We start from the raw sequence: 21,340 nt of genomic DNA, 5'->3' as shown, positions 1-21,340 counted from the left end.
TAGAGGTACAAAAATTTAGCTTTGTAAAAAAGCTAGTAAGCGGCCGGTCGTCGATTTAATTTGTGAAAACAATTACTGTATCATGTTTTAAACGTTTAGAAAGTTCGTTCAAATGTAACTTTATGATATAAGGATTTTCTTGATTTTACCAGAAATATTTACAACGCCCATCGATTACATGTCAGACAGTTGCTGCCCTTTACAAGTATAATCAGCACGAAAATAATATATCTGATCCTATATCTGATACAGAATTACTATTGTTTTACATTATTAATCACAGTTGAATCCTGAAACAAATTCTATCAATTTAGACTTCACATCTCATTCATGCGAAATTACGAGTTTGAGAGAAGAGCCTGTTCTATCCGCATAATACTCAGTATATTAAGGGAGCAACTGGTCCCATTTTGCACATTTTTGGTACGAGGCCGGGGATCGAATACCGCGACCTTCCGCGGACGTTTTACCATTAGACAAAATGACTTCACTGAAAGAGAAATCGTGTGCCATTATAGCTCAGTGGTAAAGCGTTCGCCTACGGATCGAGAGCTCCGGAGTTTGAGCGACAAAGGAACAGAGGCAGAAATGTTACATTTTGGAAGAGTAGCTGGTCCAGCGCAGCGAAGAGACTTTCTTCTTCAGATGACAATAAAGCATTGCAGCTGGTCCAATGCAAAGAATTAATGCTTTGGCACAATGCCGATGCGTTTGTTTAAGAATTGTGTATGTATAAAGTTGGTCTGTGTTCTGAATTTTGACACCTATATTCTGAATTTTGACATCCTTGTGCTTTTTCACAAATATTAAGCGTGGCATACCAGTACTAGCTAGAAATCGTAAAAGATTTTTTTCTGATATTTAACGCAAACATTCATGCTATAGTATACCAGTAGTAGAACAATACAGCATATGATCCACAGTAACAGTCACAATGCGTATACGTTACTTCGGAATTCCACATGCGATATCGGCAAGCATCGTTACCGCTCAATGCGCAGGTGCCTTCGGGACGGATATTTCTATCCCATTGGTAAACACATGCCAGATATTATTAGTCTACCGAGATACAGTGAAATTGAGAAGCGTGTTGTTACATTTTAACCAAGACGATAACAAAATCTGACCCCTGTGTCATTGAACTTTGGCGTATCTGTTCCTAATCTAATCGATGTCTTACCTAACCCTTAACAAGAGCAATCCTTATTTGAGGTCTGATGATAATATAGGTAATACTTATTTATCATTCAATTTGACAAATACAAAACATTTCAACTTGTATCTACATTTAGCAAATGAGCTAGGTTGATTCTACAATTTTACATTGCAACTGATGAATAAATAATAATTATATTGATTAAAGGTTTACTCTTCAACACTAACATTTGTATATTTCAAAATATATCAGCACTGCTATTTATTCACTAGCCAGAATGAGTCTGTTTACTCCTAACCCTCTTAGGTCTAATTTTTATTGCATTTTTAAAGATTGTTTTTACTTTTGAAAATAAAACGTAAGCACGTGGGTCAGTGCATATGCCTACCTACGCGCCTACTGAACGATTAAACGTTGGAAACCCGTTTTAGAGATTTTTTTTCAAAATTACTTCTGCATAGTATCTAGCAGTCACTGTTTGACCTTATGGCATAAAATAAACCAGTATTATTCCACCTAAACCCAAAAAAACAAAAAATAAAAAAATAAAATAAAAATAAATAAACAGTATTACCTTGACAGTATATGGGGACAATTTAAATTTCTTGGGAGGTGGGGAACAGCTTTGACTGAGCTATTGTTTTAGGTTCAACATAATGAGCCTAAATGTCCTACCCAGTGACAATACAATTCAAAAACCTATTTTTATCACGGCTATAACTCCCAAATGTTCTTTTGCTTTAGTCCCCCTGGATATCTTTTGGTCTTCTGACAGCTGTTTCGGCAGCTACCTAGAACTTAGCTTGCATATACCTAACTTTGCGTGTAAAATCTGATGTGCCGATTATTTACCGAACCTCAATTGATAAGCTACCTCCTGCAATGTAACTCTGCACTCACTGTAACTCTTTGTAGACAAAAACCTCAACATTCGCCTCCATTGTAGGGGTCACTGCCTCAGCGGGCCTCCCTAGCCTAGACTTGACCCTCACGCTTGTCCTGCCCTCCCTAAACTGTGAAGCCCATCTATTAAAGGTTAAACGGGATATACAGGCTTAAGAAAAACTTTTCTTCAACCTTTGAAAAACGTGGCAAGGTTTTTCAGCCTAAAAAACAGGAGTTTTATTACAGACCTCTGTTCCTCCAGCTTAGAGCCCATGGTAGCCCCAACACCTACCTTATTTAAATGCTCAAAACTTCTCATTGAAAATAAACCTACTGAATTTTAAGCGATAGAATGTAGTTTTCGCTCATGTATAATATGTGTAGGTAGCTGTATGTGGAAAGACTGTTTTGTGCCCCCGGTTATGGATATTGACGGTTTCCAAGAACAACAGAATGGTAAATAAAATTGTACAGGAATCGTTAACCTATGAAAACCTATTCATCACCTATGAAAACAATACAGTTTGTCTTCGTGGGATTTTTTTTGCAATAAAAAGCGAAGATACACGTTTTTTTCTGTAATAACGCCTTTGAACATAAACACACGGGAATTATATTAATTCAAATGATCAAATAAAGCTGACTTCAACATGATAGAGAGATGAAATTAAGAAACACGAAAACACTGATAATGATATTTAACCCGGCGGTCATTTGAAGTTAACGTAGTCAAGTTTCCCCAAAAGTCACGTTAAAAAAGTTCAGCGGGTCGCTGTGACAAAATAATAAAGGCAGGCGACGGCAAAATTTTTATAATCGCTCGACGCGGTTTTTAGTAACTATATGTAGTAACATTGGTAGCAATAATGAGTAATTTAGTTGATTATTAATATGGACTCATCACATGTAGTGAAGTGTTGGTTATCAAATATAAGAAAGTACGTTTTTGCTATTTGTATTTAATATTTCAAATTAATATATCGACATGCACTCATTTAATCATCACGTGAATGTTTCGTAATTTTGCATGATGAACCTGAGAAAAGTTAAAAGAATGAACGTCGGATGGTTTGAAATTTTCTTTTAAAATGTATTTTCAAGGTTGATGTTGTTTCTACTTTGCGAACAAATGTTGATTGATGAAGTTGTTACAGAATCAACATTCAAATGTAATCCGCATCATTCCTCACAGTGCAAGTATTGATAACAAATTATTAGGAAACTACCTAGATAGATAGGTATTCTCTACAGCTATATTGATAAACCATAGTTTTTTTTTCTGTCAAAGAATGAAATAAATCAGTCTAAGTTATCGTGCTATTGATACAAATCTAGTTAAGTATGTTACTATTCTCAATTTCGTCTATTAATTCCTTTTCATTAACTGTAAAGCTATCCCTGTATATCGGTACTTACTTTACTATAAGTCGAAGGTAAGAAACGTATATCTGATTTAACGTTTTCCGTTTACGTTTAAACTTTTCATTCTCATTGTTCATAAAACCCTTGATATCCTAATAAAACTATATTTGAAGTATGTTCGTACCACGAGTCAATTGTGAAAATGTACATCTTCGCCTAATTGTTTATGACTATCAACATAAGTTTAACGAGTATTCTTAAATTGTAGACAGATTCAAGGTAGTGAAATCCACAATAGTTCGTTTTTGGCCGAACTGAAATTTAAAAAGCCTTTAATACGAAGTTTGAGTCAATATTTTACGTTCAATCTATGTGAATAACATTAATTTTTTACAATTAACTTATAATGACTTGTAAGATAACTAGAGATCCAGTTTATAGTGTATTTTCATTAAGTCCGTATACCTTCAGTTTAAAAATAAGTCTCTTATCGAAAGATTTACTAGTATCACAAAAAGAATGTACGTAGGTTTCCTGTCATGCACGGCTTTGCAAATTTGGTTGTAAATATTTATTATTTGAGACACTTTAGAATGCCTAGTGATAAACTTTGACCGACTTTTATATATCAATATGGCGCCTGATCGGCTAATTTCATCTTTATGTATTTGTTACATTTTCTGTTTTGACTTGAAAGCGCTCAACTGAGTTACTGAAAAATGTTATAACATTTGTCTAGAGTAATCATTTAATAGGTTGATATGAGCTATGTTATATACAACAACAATAAAGATGACATGAATAGTGTTTTGTAACAGTAAAATATTGAGCGGCTTTGAAAAAATCCAGCAGTTTTTCTAACTTAGCATATTTTTAATGATTAAATTTGTTGAATAAAACTTCCATTTAAAGTATAAAATGGGCATTAATGTACATAAATACTATTATACGCATGGTTTTGAAAATTTGAAGATCCTAACTGGTCTGAAGACACGTCGGACTTCTCCTGTGTCAACAGAAAGAAATGTTGGTGTTGAGCTACATGAAACCGCCAGAATAATGCCACACTGCAAATACGTAATCACACGAAAATTGACAACGGACATGACGTTTTCACTACCATTAAATCATTTTCACAGCAATTTTAGACTGGAATTGTTATCATTTGTTCAATGTAACGTCCATAAGCCTAGGCGCACAAGCACATTTTATTCTTGAGCATTTTATCCGCATAATATCTTACTGCCGTCATCTAATTAATAATTTTCGTCCACAGTGCCTGTAAGAATCATTTAAATGTTGATTTTTAAATTAATTTGTTATTAAACATCGCTTGTTAAAACTAGTAAAGTTAATAGTTAATCCAGCAGACGTCATTTTTGGCGCTTTTTGTTAACGTCGCGTCGTGCGCAATTTTGCGCGACGCCCGTTACGTCAGTTGTTTATACCGTATGTCAACGTTTGAATTACTTCCGTTAAGAAGCGGCGCATTGTCATGAAAAATAATATTAAAGGTTTCGACGCTTAAGACATCATAGTCGGTATGCAACTTATTTTAATTGTTAAAATACATTTTGGCTATTTCCTAAAATAATTAAGTAATTATTTTAAGCAATGTTGCCATCGCATTGTGCGTAATGATATTGTACATTATTATAATTTCGTACATGTATATGTTTTGTATGTTTCGAGCGTATAATAAATAATGTCACATACATTGTTTCAGAGAATCGCTCGCTCACATGTGTTGGAATTTCATGCTATGAGCATAGAAAATAAATATATAGAAGAGCGCATCTACTCGTCTAGTTATGTTTATCCGAAACCCTTAACAATTCTCGACTGTTGTCATCATGTTGGATGAACTAGAAGTTACAGATTCGTCACTGTGAAGTTACAGATTCGTCACTGTGAAGTTACATATTCGTGACTGAGAAGATTAGAGTCTCGGGAAGTTATATTAAGAGGTTAGTGAGTGTATTATAGAACTGCATTATAGCAATATTGAAATTACAATGGAACAGACAAATTTCACAGCAGCTAGAAAGTCGCGTACTGCGCATCTTTCACAGTTAACCAGACTTTACAAAGAACTTGAAAAACAAATGGTATCTTATGAAAATGCAGAAAAGGTGAAAGAAATCTACGACCGTTTATGTGAAAGATACGAACTATTTAAATCGGCACAAATCCAGTGTCTAGATCTGTGTGAAGATACAGATACGGTGGGTACTTTAGAAAGTACTTTCACAAGCCAACAGAATAATTTTATTGAATGCAAGGAACATTATACGGAATGGCTTAAACATTTGCAGACGACAACGGCAGACGACAACAGATCTGTGCGCTCTAGTGCCAGTTCTGTACGGTCGGCACGTTCAGTGTTACAAAGTGCTAGAGCTAAGAGGCTTGTTGCAGAACATCGTTTAAAAACTTTAAGAGAAAAACAGAATTTAGAACATAAACATAAGGAACTTGAGAACCAACGCGAACTGTTAGAACAGGAGAGCGAGTTGGAAGAGGCTAAAATCGAGGAGTCGGTATTTACGGACGTTCTGTTTGAAACTTCCGGAACTGCGCTTGCTACTGAACAGACGCATATAATGAGCGGATGTGACACGAATATTCCGACTTCCGGCGGCGCAACGGAATCAAATGAGAATAACTTGGATGGCGAAAATTCTACTTCTACCGGTTCAGGTGTTGATCCGATTGTTATGGCGACGGTTCAAGGAAGTGCGAGATCCCGGGTAAATTCTTCCAGAGTAAATGGTAAGACGGGCATTCCTATACAATCAGGTTCCAGTCACAGCAATGGTTCAGAGTTTGAGAGACTGGCATCCATTTTACAAGAAGGGTTTAACTTACCTAAGCCTGAGTTACTAACATTTAATGGTTCGGTAATAGATTATACAAAGTTTATAAAGAATTTCGAGACAAATGTGGAGTCAAAAGTAAGTGACAATAGACTTAAATTGAGTTACTTGATACAATATTGTTCTGGTGAGGCTAAATCCTGTATTGAGGATTGTGTATTGTTAAGTTCTGATGATGGATACAAACGAGCTAAAGAAATTTTACAATCTCGTTATGGTAGGCCGCATGTAATCGCAAGAAATTACATTGATAAACTATTATACGGGCCACAGGTAAGGGCCTCTGATGTTGACGCACTGTCTGTGTTAGCGTTAGATATGCAAAGATGTCAAATGACTCTATCCCAAATAGGTTTTGTGTCTGATATAGATAACTCAGAAAATTTGAGGCGACTTGTCCGTCGTCTTCCTATGCATTTGAGAACCAAATGGGCTGATATCGCTCACTCCATCTATGAGTCTGGGAGAGAACCAAGTTTCTCTGATTTGACAAGGTTCATTGACGAGATGTCACGTGGCTAGTTCAGTGTACGGTATTGATATTGTTAAAGAAAATGTGCAGTATAAAGGTACTAAGCAGCCACATATTCTGCCTGGAAATGTTGTAAAAGATAGAGTGACTACTTTGTCCACATGTACTGAAAATGAAAAGCCAAAGTTCGAAAGAAAATGTTCTGGTTGTTTTGGTTCATGTATAGACATAGCATCATGTCATAAGTTTATAAATATGTCTTTATTGGATAGAAAGAAACATGTTCTGAGGTATAAACTGTGTTTTAATTGCCTTAAACGCAATCATATGTCTAGCAAATGTAGGAAACAGAAATTATGTACTGTATCTGGTTGTACAAAGAAACATCATACATTGTTACATAGCTGGGTTCCAGTAAGTAATGAAACGCCTGTTTCGCAACAATCAGTAAATTGCGCAGCCACAAATGGCTCCTTTCTTAAAACATGTCTGGGGATTATACCAGTGTCTGTTAAGGGTGGGGATGGTAACTTCTGTCAAACCTACGCCCTGCTCGATGATGGTGCTGACAAGACTCTGTGTGATGAAAGACTAATCCGGAAGTTGAATGTACCTAGCAAACCCGTCACATTCAAGATATCGACTGTCAACTCCGCTGATAGTACTACACAGGGACAGGAAGTTGATTTAACCGTGAGTCCTATTCCCGGCGACGACGAAGTTAAGCTCAACAATGTTTGGACGATGAAGCAGTTGCCTATATCAAAGCGTTCTGCTGCCACCGCTAGCGATATTCGACACATACCCTACTTGTCGGACATAAAGATTCCAGACGTTAACATCAATGAAGTCATGTTACTGATTGGTACGGATACACCGGAAGCCCATATTCCATTGGAGGTGCGCACCGGAAGTGATTGTGAGCCGTACGCAGTGAGAACGCGACTTGGGTGGGCAGTGCGTGGACCAATCCCTCGGACCAGCACTGAACAGAAAAGAGCAGCAAATGTAAGAGAACCGGTGAACATTCATTTTGGCCAGTCCAGTGACGTAATACTACAACAACAACTTGAGCGTACGTGGACGTCCGACTTCAGCGACACATCCCATTATCAGAAAGATTCCATGTCAGTAGAAGACAAGAGGGCACTGGGTCTAATGGATTCTACACTATCATTTGTTAATGGTCACTACGAAATGGGACTTCCCTGGGCGGCAGGATGACGCTAGTTTGCCGAATAATTTAACACTTGCGCATGCGCGCCTTCATCAACGGAAAAGGAAACTCTCTCGTGACAACGTGCTACATGAGATGTACACCAAGACAGTAACAGACTACATAGACAAAGGCTATGCCAAAGAAGTGACTAATGAAGGCTCAAACTCGAAAAGAATATGGTACTTGCCTCACTATCCTGTGACGAACGTAAATAAACCCGGAAAGGTTCGTGTTTTATTTGATTGTGCCGCAAAATATAAGGATATTTCACTTAATAGCCAGCTTCTACAAAGTCCCGATATGATGAACAGCCTCGTAGGCGTACTTAATTTCGAACATGTATATGTTTTGTATGTTTCGAGCGTATAATAAATAATGTCACATACATTGTTTCAGAGAATCGCTCGCTCACATGTGTTGGAATTTCATGCTATGAGCATAGAAAATAAATATATAGAAGAGCGCATCTACTCGTCTAGTTATGTTTATCCGAAACCCTTAACAGTGCCAAACCTAGGGCTATTCGTTTTGTGACTTTATTGTAAGAACGAAGTCATTTATAAATAACTGAATAACTGTATAGTATTTCTACTCTTTCAATATTTGATTGTGCAACGTTAAACCAAACAAAATAAATGAGTAAATTAGATATTTGATTTTCTTTTGTTTAGATGTTTGGGTATGCAGCCTCAACATCCTCTTGTGTTAGGCGTTGCGCTGTTTATATATGCTATTATTCTGGCGCTAAGGGAGAAGTACTGTCGTTTCAAACAGTAATAGGAGTATCAGGGTGGCATAAGAGTATTGTCGAACCAAGCAGTGCACTAGGATTGGCTGATAGCATGAGAAGCTCTGTCAAATCAAACAGTTCACTGGGAGTGGCGGAGTGACATGACCTCGGAGGAGTTGTTTCACCTTAGACTGGTGAAATCAAAGGGGAGTTTTCCTAGAACGGTAATTAAAAACTATTCAGTAAGTTAATCTCTTCAAATATACTATACGGCTTGGTATTCTAAAAAAGTTCATTACGCACTTTGCTGCTGAGAACAGTTCCTTTATACACTTGAGATTAACATGTTTATTTATTTTGACAACCGCTGTTTTTTCGTATTAGTAAATCTTTGAATGTTAAAAGATCAATATGACATTCATTTCTTTGAAACGTATAGTGAAATATTTGTAGAAAAATCGAAGACCGATTTTTTTTACGGGACGGAAAAACATTGGTCGTACGGGACATTTCTCCTGTTCCGTTCTAATCCTTGAGATGTACTTGTTATAAGCTGAAATAAAACCAGGATCAAAAGAATTCATATTTAGGCAAGTGCACTTTTGTTAAGATAAACAAAAAACATTTTACATATTACGTAAATACAAATCTTACAGAGTTCTCCTTTTTTACTTTTTTGTACGTGACCTGTTTAAAGACATGATTGCACAATAAGGTCTTGATCTTTCTCGATGTAATTTACATAGCATTCGTTCCGGTGCTGCTAGAGTTTCAGCTAACATTAATACCTCAGACAGATTGTGGCAGAGACATGGGAGATGGAAACATGTGTCAGCTAGGGATGGATATGTAAAATACTACCTCTGAGACCGTCTGTCAGTCTCTTTTAACTTAGCCTTATAAACATGTACTTGTCTTGTGATTAGTGATTGCCATTTAGTACTTACATTGTACTTGTACTCGAAAGTAAACCAATAACATTATCAGATAAGTAATACTTTCACTAATTTCTATAAAAATACAATATTTTTTCTTACACTTGAAGGCAACTTGTTCAAAAGACTACAGTCTCACAAAAATAGGGTTTCATCTTAAGAAGAATAAAAGTACCTTTTCACTACATGTTATTTCGTACTGAAATAACGAGAGCCCCAGTTGACAAAATGCTGATCCGTATAATCAGATGCAAAGATTTTTTTTATTATTTTAAATTCATGTCAGAGTGGTATCCTTGCCTGTTCTATACTGATTTTGCAACCTATAATCCAAGGATAGAAGTTCTCTCGTGCAACAATTTAATTGCTTAAATGGCCATTCTATTTTTTTCATCTTTTTTTTTTTGTCAGCGTTGCAACTACATATTTTATACAATTTAGTAAATGTTTCAGGCAGAAAGCCATGCCCTTGTATTATTTTAAACTTGCATTTCTACGCTTAGTAAATTTGCCTTCAAGTTGATTGAGGTTAAATTGCTAAAATGTTCCAGTATTACTTGAGCAACTCCTAATGAATTACGTATATTTAAAGAAAATAATAACAAGTTAGCATGTAATGAAATTGATAGGATCTTGTTTTCTCTCAAAAATGTTTGCAAACACAGTGAGTTATTTAATCAGATTTTGAAAACATTTTAAATACTGCGTAAATAGTGAACAGGACAATAACTTCCATGTACAGTTAAGATAACATTGGTCGGCATTGTTTGTTGTATTTATAAAGATACTTTACTGTTTTAACGTAGAGATCTTTAATCAAGGAAGTATCTGGTTCTACGTTTTGTAGATAAGAAGAAAACGCTTCGCTATCTTTAGTATGGCATACCATCAACAAAACATACAGATTTCAATCAATGGAAAGATGATGGGCCCTTTTGAGGAGGTTATAAAGATAACAATATTGTTTGAAAGAAAAGAAAATATGCGAACGATGTGGTCAGCAACGAAGAATCAAAACAACTGACGGTAAGAAGTAGGCAATGTTTAAAATTTAATAAGTTTATTGTATTTCAAATATCAGTCTAAATGACTGTCAGTTTCCACAGCACAGACGATTCATACAACATTTGTCTGACAACTGTTAGATCATTTTCCCTAATATCTAAACTGCTATAAATATATACTTCATTATATGATTTCTAAAATCGTATATTTGCATAGCGCATAATTCTTCGTGGTATTATTTGATAAACTGTTTGATTTATAGACACAGTTATGCAAGATTTTTCAAGATGTGATTATTTGAAATTATTTTGCCTATCATAGCCCTTTTGATAGTTGTACATAATATTGATACCAACATATCTTTTATATTCTCATAAAACCGAAACCTGGTCTTTCGTATATGTTCTTTTTTCCGTTTTCCGAGATAATTATTTTGAAACAAAGTGTTGAGAGGTAAATAAATAGAAATACCCGGATCTTCACTTGTACAATTAAAAAACTTATTTCTATATATTTTCTTTCTTCTTTACCGAAGATAAGGAAGATACATTATGCAATCATCATCCAACACGTCAATTTAATTTCCATAGGTTACATGTCAGGACTGTATAAATTGTTGTTTTTTTTAAAAATATTTTTGTTAAATATATATCAAAGAAACAAACAAATATTTCTTTTGCCAAAAATTGCACAATGAAAAGATTTTGAGTTATGAAAGCGTCATATTTTCTGTATAGCCTCTTGGTATAAAACGCATCAAGTAGAAACAATATTGCGGATAAAACGACTTCAGTACATTTGGAGATAATTTTTGTAAGTGTTTGAGCAAATTGCTTCCTGTACTGTATAAAAAAGGTAAGCGTCATTATATATACAAATTATTAGCGATACTTGGTGTTGTGTATATATGTTAGCAATTGTCTTAGCTGTGTCTCAAAAATACAGTATTGTTTCGATAACTGAAACAGAAACAAACTTTCTGCTGTATTTTAAAGTTTGATTAGTAAAATATGTTGACAAAACCCTTTTATTCTCTTTCTCACTGGATGTAAGGGTATGTTAAATAACTTCCTTTAATAAGTATTGTCCAGAATACGGAGACACATGCAATTTAGTCAAGGATGTCTCTTTTGTTAAAAACATTCTTTGTGTCAATAAAAGAAGCAACGCAAATGCACTTTTTATAAACAAGGTAATTGTAAAGAATCTTTCCTTAATCGGAATCGTGATTAGATCTTTTGAACATTTGTAATATAATTGAATTCATTGAATAAATTGGAAACATATTCAAATTAAAACTGTCAGTGTCTCCTAGTCTGTCCATGCTGTGTCACTCTTTATAAATCAAGCAATTATTATAGCATATTAATTATTTATTTCAGATAATGTTTTAACTAATGATAAAATGAATTCGTTTTGAAGCAATAACAAAATGTTGACCGGCAGGATGTTGTTTGTGTGTAAGTATGATTCATACTTATTAATTTGAAACTGTAAACATATTCATGAGGTGACGCTGTAATATGATGGTTAACTGTAGACTTAGCACTAAAATTCTGTTCGCACAAAGATATAGTTTTATGCTGTTTTCCAAACGCTGATATCAGAGCAGGGCTTTATCTAAATGCATATCATATTAACCATACATGAAATTGAAATAGAAATAGATAACTGTACCTAATGATGAAAAGTGTAGTTACTCTTCACTTGATAATTAATGGAAAAGTCTTTCCTTTTCCCTTGTATGTACTTAATTCAAAATAAGAATATCAATGATTTCAAATTATATTTCCCCCAAAAAATTTCAGATTTACTACTGATTCGGTCTTCTACTGCTCTAGGCTCAGGTAAGGTCAAAAATTTGAATTCCGCTGTTTAATTCAACCGATTAGATAAAATGCATAAAAAGCATATAAGTGTAAATATGCAGCAAATTAGAAAAAACAAAGTCGGCTTTTCAGTTTGGTTTGGTTGAATAAAAGCTAAGACCACAAACTTACTCATATTTTATTTATCTACTCATAGGAACAGATATACTTAAATATTGAAAATGACTATGTTGAAAAGACAACTTCTCTGGTCTTTGAATAAGTTGGTATCTCACTGGTTTTAGCCTGTATCAAAAGTCTAAAAATGTAAACGGATTAAAAAGATATTGTGGAAGCTAAGCATGACTTCAACAAGAGAGACATATGCTCTTTAGTGTGATAGCACAATTTATCTGAATAAAAGGTTTTCAAGAACAAATCCTAACAACTGTTTACCATTAATTCTTTTCCTCTCAAAGTGCATTCAAAGCATAGGACTTGCAAGGGTATAGTTGAAAGCAAGGATGGGCCCTTATAAGTAATAGGTTGCTTAGTAATAATGGCAAGAATGAAGTAACAAGTGAGTTGTAATTTGTTCCTAGTTTTTCAAGCGACTCGCTTACAATTTTGCAAGGCATCTTTCAGTTTATTGCAAATTTTTCTTGTATGACAGGGACTCTCTCTGTTACACGTATTACAGTAAAGTACTTTCGAAAATTTAAAAATGAATAATGAAAGATGCGTAAAGTAAGCACATTGTGCTATGTTATCACTGTCACTTTTAATTACTGTTTGCAAAAAGAGTCATCCTAAATATCAGCATAAAAAGATACATTTATCATTTATTTATTTCTGTGTCTTTCATTTAAAAATACCTGTTTATATAAATATACATCGATCCGTAGACAAACGCTCTTCCTACTGAGCTAAGCGGACGGGCTTAAGTAACAACAGTAACAGTAATGATAATTTATACAACGTTTGTTGTGAGAACATTGTGGTGTTACAAGATATTTCATTTCAATCAAGATGTGTGCGCAGCAAGATCATTTTAAAGTATTACTCATCTTGATCTCTTGTACTGTTGTAACTAAACACATTAATTAAAGGCTATGTTTAATATGTCTATTATAATGAGAGACACCTCGTGATTACACAAAACCATGCAATTTAAGATGGATAATAAGTACTATTTGGTCTCCTTTTCTCCATTTCAGTTACCATTTTAAACAGAATGACAGAGATAAGCATCTTTAACAAATAAATAAATAAATAAATAAATAAAGCAAGAAATACCCTTTAATCAAGAGATGTTTAAAAAAATGCATTTAAATCGTTAGTGAATAAGGTAAAATATTTCCATTTAACATCAATCTCCTTGTAAATAGATAACATTTAGGATTTCACACTTTGATATGTGACTCACTTACTTTGTTTGTCAATGATTTCAAATAATCTTCTTATATTTTTTATTACAACTTAAGACTTGTTGATTCATTCATTGTAACCGCCTCGGTAGCCTAGCGGTAGAGCGTCCGCTTCGAGTGCAGGAAGTCGTGGGTTCGATCCCTGGCCGCGTCATACCAAAGACGTGAAGAATGTAACCAGCAGCTTCCTCGCTTGGCGCCAAACATTAAGAGGATAGTGCCAGGAATAGTCAGCCCGGTGTAAGTATAATATGACTGGGTGGGGTATCATGCCACGTGTCTACGGCGTGATATTCCAGTGAGGCAGCACTATAAACTTGGGCACTGTGCTCGTTTATATGACTAAAAGATTGTTGAAAAAGACGTGAACCCTCCCGCCCCGCCACACACACTCATTAAATTGTACAATAATTTTATTTCAGCATCAAATTGCACTGATAACAAGAATATGGACTGCATAACGTTAGACAAACTGTTTGATATATGCGACGACATACATGATGCAAAGACTGTTTGCAGGAACTTCTGTAATTTATGCTCATTAGGTTAGTCCCATTAAAGTCGATATGAGCCGTGCCATGAGAAAACCAACATAATGCGTTTGCGACCAGCATGAGTCAGAGCAGCCTGCGCATCCGCGCAGTAATGTCAAGATCCATGCTGTTCGCTTTCAAAGCATATTGCAACCAGAGAACAGCGAAAAGCGAACAGCATGGATCCTGAACAGACTGCGCGGTGCTGTCTGGTCAGGATCCATGCTGTATGTTGTAAGCCAGTATGTTGGTTTTTCTCATGTTGCGGCTCATATGGCTAGAAAATATGCTAAAATGTCTTGCTATCATCAACCATTCCGTTGGAAGCCGTATAGTTCCCATGATATAGATGTTCAAAGGCGCTTTACATATAGCAAACCCCATAACAGATAGAGAGAAATCCTTTTTAGATACATACTTGTCCGGCTAACTTAGCCTAGCTCTTTGCAAATAGACATTCTGGTTCTTTAACGTGCCCGGCGTATAGCACCGACAAACGTGGAGCCGTCTTTCCTGGGAAGAACCAGTACAAACCGCCTCTAGTTAGGTGGGAGACACTCAAGAGCATCTCAGAAATTTCCATTGCCTTGACCGGGATTCGAATCCCGGACCTCTGGATTGACAGTCAAGCGTGTTACCACTAGACAACCGGCTCACCGGTTAATGGGTACCTGTAATATTTTAATTTGGCAACTGCAGTAAAAACTTAATATATAAATCCAAATTGAACGTATACAGTATAATGATATGTTTATCATACATTTTGTACATACGTATGTTGAATATATTTTGAAAACGTTTATTACACTATATCCACCAGTTGATGGAAATTGGGCTGAATGGTCCCCCTGGTCAGTTTGTGACGTCACATGTGGACAAGGAAAATATACAAGAATCAGAACGTGTACTGATCCTGCACCAGCGAACCAAGGTTTGGATTGTGAAGGAAATGCTACCGATACAAAACCTTGTGTGAAGCCACTTTGTCCAGGTGACCATACATAATAAATAGACAGAAATCTTCACATGATTTCATATTCAAACTGGCTATTTCATCCGCGTATGTGAAGTAATAACCTTGAGCAATCTCTTTCACTATCACACACTCTCTATCGTATACCAATAAAATTAATTAATAAACTGGATTTCACATAAAAAATCCTCAGTTATTTAACATAGCTTATTACTCAACTCTTCATTCATCGCAGGATATCTATGAATCTATGGAAATTTAATTTAACTATAATTATTTCAGTACATGGAGAATGGTCAGATTGGTCTAACTGGGGATCGTGCCCGATTACTTGTGGAATAGGAATACAGAAACGTTTCAGAAACTGTTCTAATCCCTACCCTTTAAGATATGGGGAACATTGTTTCGGAAACACGATAGATATGAGAATTTGTATCAGAAAAACATGCGACGGTAAGTGCCTGTGGAAAATTGAACCCGCTCATAGTGTCTCGGTATTATTTGATGATAAAGTAGCCGAGCCGCTTGCATGTGAAATAATAGATACATTTCACCTCAGTTAATGTTTCTACCAATTCAGACGGTGCATGGACAAAATGGAAGAGCTGGTAACATTTCTGGAGCAATCTAAACGTTTGGAAGTTTGGTCTGGTATCAACAAATGGGGAACCCGTCAAACACAAACTCTCTTCAACTTCAAATGGTCAGCTAAAATGCTGCAAGTACACGCCTAACTGGACCGTTACTGTTTTGAGGACTATTTTGACCCCTTTGCAATTTATTACCTTAATGAAATATTGTTCTTAACGTCACAATAGAACTTCCATAGATCCTGGGGACTTTCTTTACCTTGAAAACTCGAAAGTCGCCATATGATCTATGCTTGTGTCGGTGCGGCGTTAAACCCAACAAAAACAAAAACGCAATATGGTAAAGTCAAACAGAACTAAATTGCACATAATTTCAGTTTGTTGTATTGTAAGGTCATTAGACTGTTTGCTAGTACATCATTTTTGGAATTATCAAACTGCAATAGAATTTGATGTTTCAGAATTTATTATTAATAGATATGTTTTTGCTATGGCTTACGATTCAAGGAAGACTTTAAAATATTGCCCAAATGCTTGATCTAGTGACTTAAAATAGCAATGACTTTGTTGTGAATTGCAAAGTAAACAAAGACAGATAACGAATTCCGATTACTAATTCTTACTCTGCTAAATTTCTATAATGAACTTGTCCATCTTCCAGTTTAGACAGTACCATTAACTGTTAAAAGAGGTGCTTACCAAAAAGGTACTGGCTGAATAGCGAACATTGCAGATCGTGATCAGACTTCACAGATATGCAGGCTTTTCATGATCTACACTGGTCGCAAAGGCAGAATCAGTTGTGTCCAGCACGATAAGGGTTAATAGACTGCTTGATTCCTTCGTAAATACAAACAAATGTTTATGTACAGTGCGTGTTATCATATATAGAAATCGTGTGCATTTGAATGTGTTTAGAAATATTGCGAACCCGATAAATCAGATTTTTTTTCAAAGGTATACATTATGTACTTAATACAATCAAATGAATGTGGTATTTGTTTTATCATACCGAAATGGACACGGTAACGAAATAAAAAAAAAGATGTCATATTGAAAAAATGTGCAGTAATTGGCTATTTGGAAAACCTGACATCTGTTCTTAAACTTGTGTGCCAGTCTTAACTAACATTAACATTTTCTATTATGAAAATCTTACATCTATGTAAAATCGTGCTGTTTTAGGTATGTGCGATCAAGATGTTAGTCACATGGCTAACAGTTTTAACAGGGGATAATTTTCAAAAAGTTGATATTGTGCTAATTCTGTTGATATGCTTTCGCGATGTTATAATACTGATTTAAACAGCTTAAGTATATACTCCGCTGGAATTTTATATAGATAGGTCGTGTGAGGTAAAGTAATATTTAAAAAAAAACACACAAAAAAAAAACACACACAAAAAAAAAACACATGCATTTTAGTGTATTAGCAGAACCTGTGAACACGAGAAATATATTACCCGTGACGATTGACGATGTTGACATTATTTTTCAAGGTTTGACAATATTTCCAAATACACTCAATTGTGTCACATATCTATTTCATTATACAGCAGAATATAAAGATGGCAAAAAGAAAATATACTGACGTCTTATGTACTTCTTTCGCGGCTTCTAATTGAAAATCTAATATCTACTGCAGACTTATGCGTTATTTTAGGAGTTACATGTCTATCAATAAGAATAACTGTGCAAAATAGTAGTTTATTCAAGGAAATGCACGAGTATTATATTATCTCACACAGACGCCGGATGGACACATTGGGACAGCTGGTCTACTTGTAGTCTCACCTGTGGCGGAGGAATGCAGTCAAGATCAAGGACATGCACGAAACCACGGCCATCTGTTTTTGGTCACAACTGTATTGGCAATCCTCGTGAGACGCAAATATGCAACAGTAAAAGATGCCCTCGTACGATTAATTACTTGTTCGCTTTTACGATCTTTGGATGTCTGGCTAATATCTGTCCGTCCGTAAAACGTTTGTCAACACTCTCACATCCACATAGTCAGAATTAAGTACAGGAGTTAGGTTATCCATTTATGGGACATATATAATTATATATAATGGCATATAAATCACAATCCTATCACAAACATACAAACATCACAATGAAGGCACAATTCAATGAGCTTCTTAAGCAAACTTTACAGATTTACATATTGTATATGACAACAAACTCCTCGGAGGAATTTGAGCCCGGGTCATCTAGGTTTAAAAAACTAGGTCTATAAGTCATATCTGAGAACTAATTTTTAATGCTCTAGAGGTCATATTTTCTTCCGTATCAACCAGCTTTTAGACAAGAAACTCTAAAAACAATTATTTCTGTTAAATCTACATGCAATCCTGACAGAATCTTTGTCTACAAAATATTAAGGTCAGGTCCAAAACATGTATTTCTGGGTTCAAACACTAAGTAAAAAGGTGTACCATTTACACTCAACAAGTAACATTTTACTTACTTCAGTTTCTTCTTCTAAAATATTTGATACTTTATACCTATATCTTTATTATCTAAAATCATGTTACTGGTTATTGGAAAAATACCACTTATCTTGAAGATTTTTATATTAGTTTAATGTTAAAAAAGTACCAGTTTCTTGGTTGTCTTTTTGTTTGACCAATATTCAGAGAGCATTGCCAATAAACTTACTAGAACTGAAATAATTAATGACACAGAAAAAAACATGCAAAACATGTTTATACTGTACACGGAGATTGACAAATTGTACTTTTCTCGTGGAAGTATTGATATGTTTACGAGGAAATATAAAGCTACATGTATTTGAATACGTAATTAAATATCCCTAGTATTCTGCTATTCTAAAGCCTACAAATAACATTTCATAATGATGTTTTGTTTATGAATTCATATCTTTATTATTTCAGCCATCGTGTCTGCGTTTTCTGTAGACAAACCTCACACCTACAGCAAATTCAACGGCATAGATAAACTGACATTCTCCCATTTCATTTACCAGCAAGGTGGCGATTTCAGTTTGGCAACGGGAACATTCAAGTGCTCTAAGCCTGGAGTCTACCATTTCATAGTCACTTTAGTAAAGAAACGATCAAGCACACGTGTCGACCAAGTAAGCTGTAACATGTACAAGGATAGGTCTCTCGTTATTATTATTCGGGTCGACCCAACCGATGATGACACAGATAAGGGAAGTGCTGCTATAACGGAATCTGTTATTATCCACTTGAACAAGGGAGACACAGTATTCTTGTCTGATTGCAAGCATCCACCGAGTACATATATGGAATACTGGACCTCATTTACTGGATTCCTCTTGTATCCGGACAGTTAAATGCACATACATTTTATACTATGAAATAGACAATACTGCGGTGACAAAAGCACACCATTATATAATTCTGTGTTTATATGATCATAACTTATATACATGTATCTGGATTAATCCATTGACTAAAACTAATACTGAAATCAACTTACATGTTGTGTTTCAGACTTAAGTGTCAGCGTCACTGGCAAGAGACCAGAATAAAAGCTAATATACATGTTAATGCTCTACCCCTAGGTATACTATAAGAAATATGTTCATAAATATCCTAACCCAATTTAATCGCATATTTCTCAAATAAAACACGCAGTTCAGTAAGTGTGTGCTATGGATAATTAGCAAGCGGTAAATTTATCTTCTATTGTGCAACGGTCACATTCCTTCAATGTTCTTATCACTTACAAACAACGCAAAGTTTATAGTTTCATCAACGTTACAGAAAAAAATGCATTAATTACGCGAATAACATTCCGATCTAGATTACAAAATTATTCTAATTCAATTTGGCTAATGTTAAAAGTGTGTCAGTAGACGTTTAACTACACGTGAACGCTAAAATGTGTATTTGAAGAAATAATGTGCAATATGAATTAGATAAACAATACAACTTGTGGCCAATGTATGACTTCAAATTCAAAATCAGATGTAAAATGAATTTCATTCATCAGTTCGACTTTTATTGTATAAATGTGAATATTTTTCTTTTGATTTTATCTGTTAACATTTTGTCTTACATGAGCAGACCGGATGATCATGAGGGATGTTCACGAAAGTTTTGTCTGCAGCGTTGACGAAAACATAAATTATGTGGAGTAGCTCTGCAATATGGAAAGAATGAGACAATGTGACTGGTGCACGACGGAAGAAAAAATACTGCTTGTTCAATATATTTGCTACCCCATTCATCGAACTGCGGGTTTTAAGTGATAAATGTACTATTGAAATGGGTAAGGGTTGCACATAGTACGGTTATACAGGCAAGTGACCAGGTGGGGGCCAGGGCCCCACCCAGCTGGCTGGCTAGTTACGATTTTTATTACAATGGGCCCCTCAACAAATTTATACACCAGCGTAATTGGCTTGATTTGACAGCAATACACAGGCTCAAGAGCCATAAAACCGTGTCCGGTAATGGAAATTAGTCCCAGGCATGTTACAGGTAAAAGTTTATCTGTACATGCTTCATTGATCGCTTGCTTTTTAAACGCGGTACTTGATTGGGTAGTCACCGTAGTGAGTAGTTTTTCATTATATTTGCTTAGAACAGAAGAAATGCAGAAAAAGTTCAAAAAATATTCAGTTTGTGTTTTTATTTATTTTATTATTAATACTTATTTGTGAACTTAGTAAATCATTTTTCTACAAATCATGTCATTTTGTATATCAATTTTTAGCAGTTTTTGATAACTTTCTTTTTAGTGAAATTACACATATTGTTTTTTTTTATGATAAATAAAGTTGATTTTCAAACCACTAGCTTCTTTATTACTGGTAGCTGGTTATACATTGGATTGGTAGATATCAGAGCCAATACACTGAGACCTGGGTATCATACAGAAAAATGAAGTCCGTACACTGTGACTGTACAATCATACATTGAAAAGGCTTGATGAAATGATTAAAAAATATACTTTTCCTTAAATATATAACACATTCATGCATCCTTAAAGGTGTTTCAGGTAGCAGGAAAATGCATCTTTTCGTGTACCATATTAAATTTTTTTCGACATACCCCTCCCGACACCACCCCAGGTTGGCCCCCAGCTAAAAAATCCTGCACACGGGTCTGGGTTAAATTAAAGTCATAAAGTATGTCTGTGTGATTTTTTGTTTGATTTTTAGAAAGGATGTGGGGATGTCTGTGCCATTATAACTTTTTACCGTCACATTTACGATGCTGGCCGAAATATAAGAAAATAATATTATTACTGCACTCTGCCAAACACAATCATTTTCGTAAGAGTTGATTTCCTATTACTGCTTGAGCCGTATTGTAAGGAGGAGCCATACTACAACTCTTTTAAGAGCACAATTATTGACTGGAACCAACAAG

General features: G+C 35.2%; 1 protein-coding gene across 3 annotated transcripts; it reads left to right on the top strand.

The window, feature by feature from the left end:
* The first annotated feature begins 11,347 nt into the window (after positions 1 to 11,347).
* Positions 11,348 to 20,764, top strand: LOC123539232 (thrombospondin-1-like). Of its 3 annotated transcripts, none has more exons than XM_045323780.2 (8): positions 11,348 to 11,453; positions 12,023 to 12,100; positions 12,449 to 12,487; positions 14,298 to 14,420; positions 15,229 to 15,399; positions 15,664 to 15,834; positions 17,720 to 17,887; positions 18,869 to 20,762. In XM_045323780.2, the coding sequence occupies exons 2-8, from the start codon at positions 12,073 to 12,075 to the stop codon at positions 19,291 to 19,293; spliced, it is 1,125 nt and encodes a 374-aa protein (XP_045179715.2). In that variant the 5' UTR covers positions 11,348 to 11,453; positions 12,023 to 12,072; the 3' UTR covers positions 19,294 to 20,762. The 3 variants fall into 3 exon arrangements, with proteins under 3 accessions (XP_045179715.2, XP_045179714.2, XP_045179716.2); XM_045323779.2 differs by having other exon boundaries at positions 11,351 to 11,495; XM_045323781.2 differs by lacking the exons at positions 11,348 to 11,453; positions 12,023 to 12,100; positions 12,449 to 12,487 and adding an exon at positions 13,538 to 13,796 and having other exon boundaries at positions 18,869 to 20,764.
* Positions 20,765 to 21,340: the final 576 nt, after the last annotated feature.

Source organism: Mercenaria mercenaria, chromosome 18 (assembly GCF_021730395.1).
Source record: "Mercenaria mercenaria strain notata chromosome 18, MADL_Memer_1, whole genome shotgun sequence".
Taxonomy (NCBI): domain Eukaryota; kingdom Metazoa; phylum Mollusca; class Bivalvia; order Venerida; family Veneridae; genus Mercenaria; species Mercenaria mercenaria.
The sequence above is the reverse complement of the archived record's forward strand: the minus strand, read 5'-3'. Positions and strand labels throughout refer to the sequence as shown.

Excerpts from the sequence above, each read along its gene's own strand:
- LOC123539232 (XM_045323780.2), top strand. The coding sequence starts at position 12,073 with ATGTTGACCGGCAGGATGTTGTTTGTGT. Across the intron at positions 15,835-17,719 it reads TATCAGAAAAACATGCGACG|ACGCCGGATGGACACATTGG; the intron begins GTAAGTGCCTGT and ends TATCTCACACAG. Across the intron at positions 17,888-18,868 it reads CAACAGTAAAAGATGCCCTC|CCATCGTGTCTGCGTTTTCT; the intron begins GTACGATTAATT and ends TTATTATTTCAG.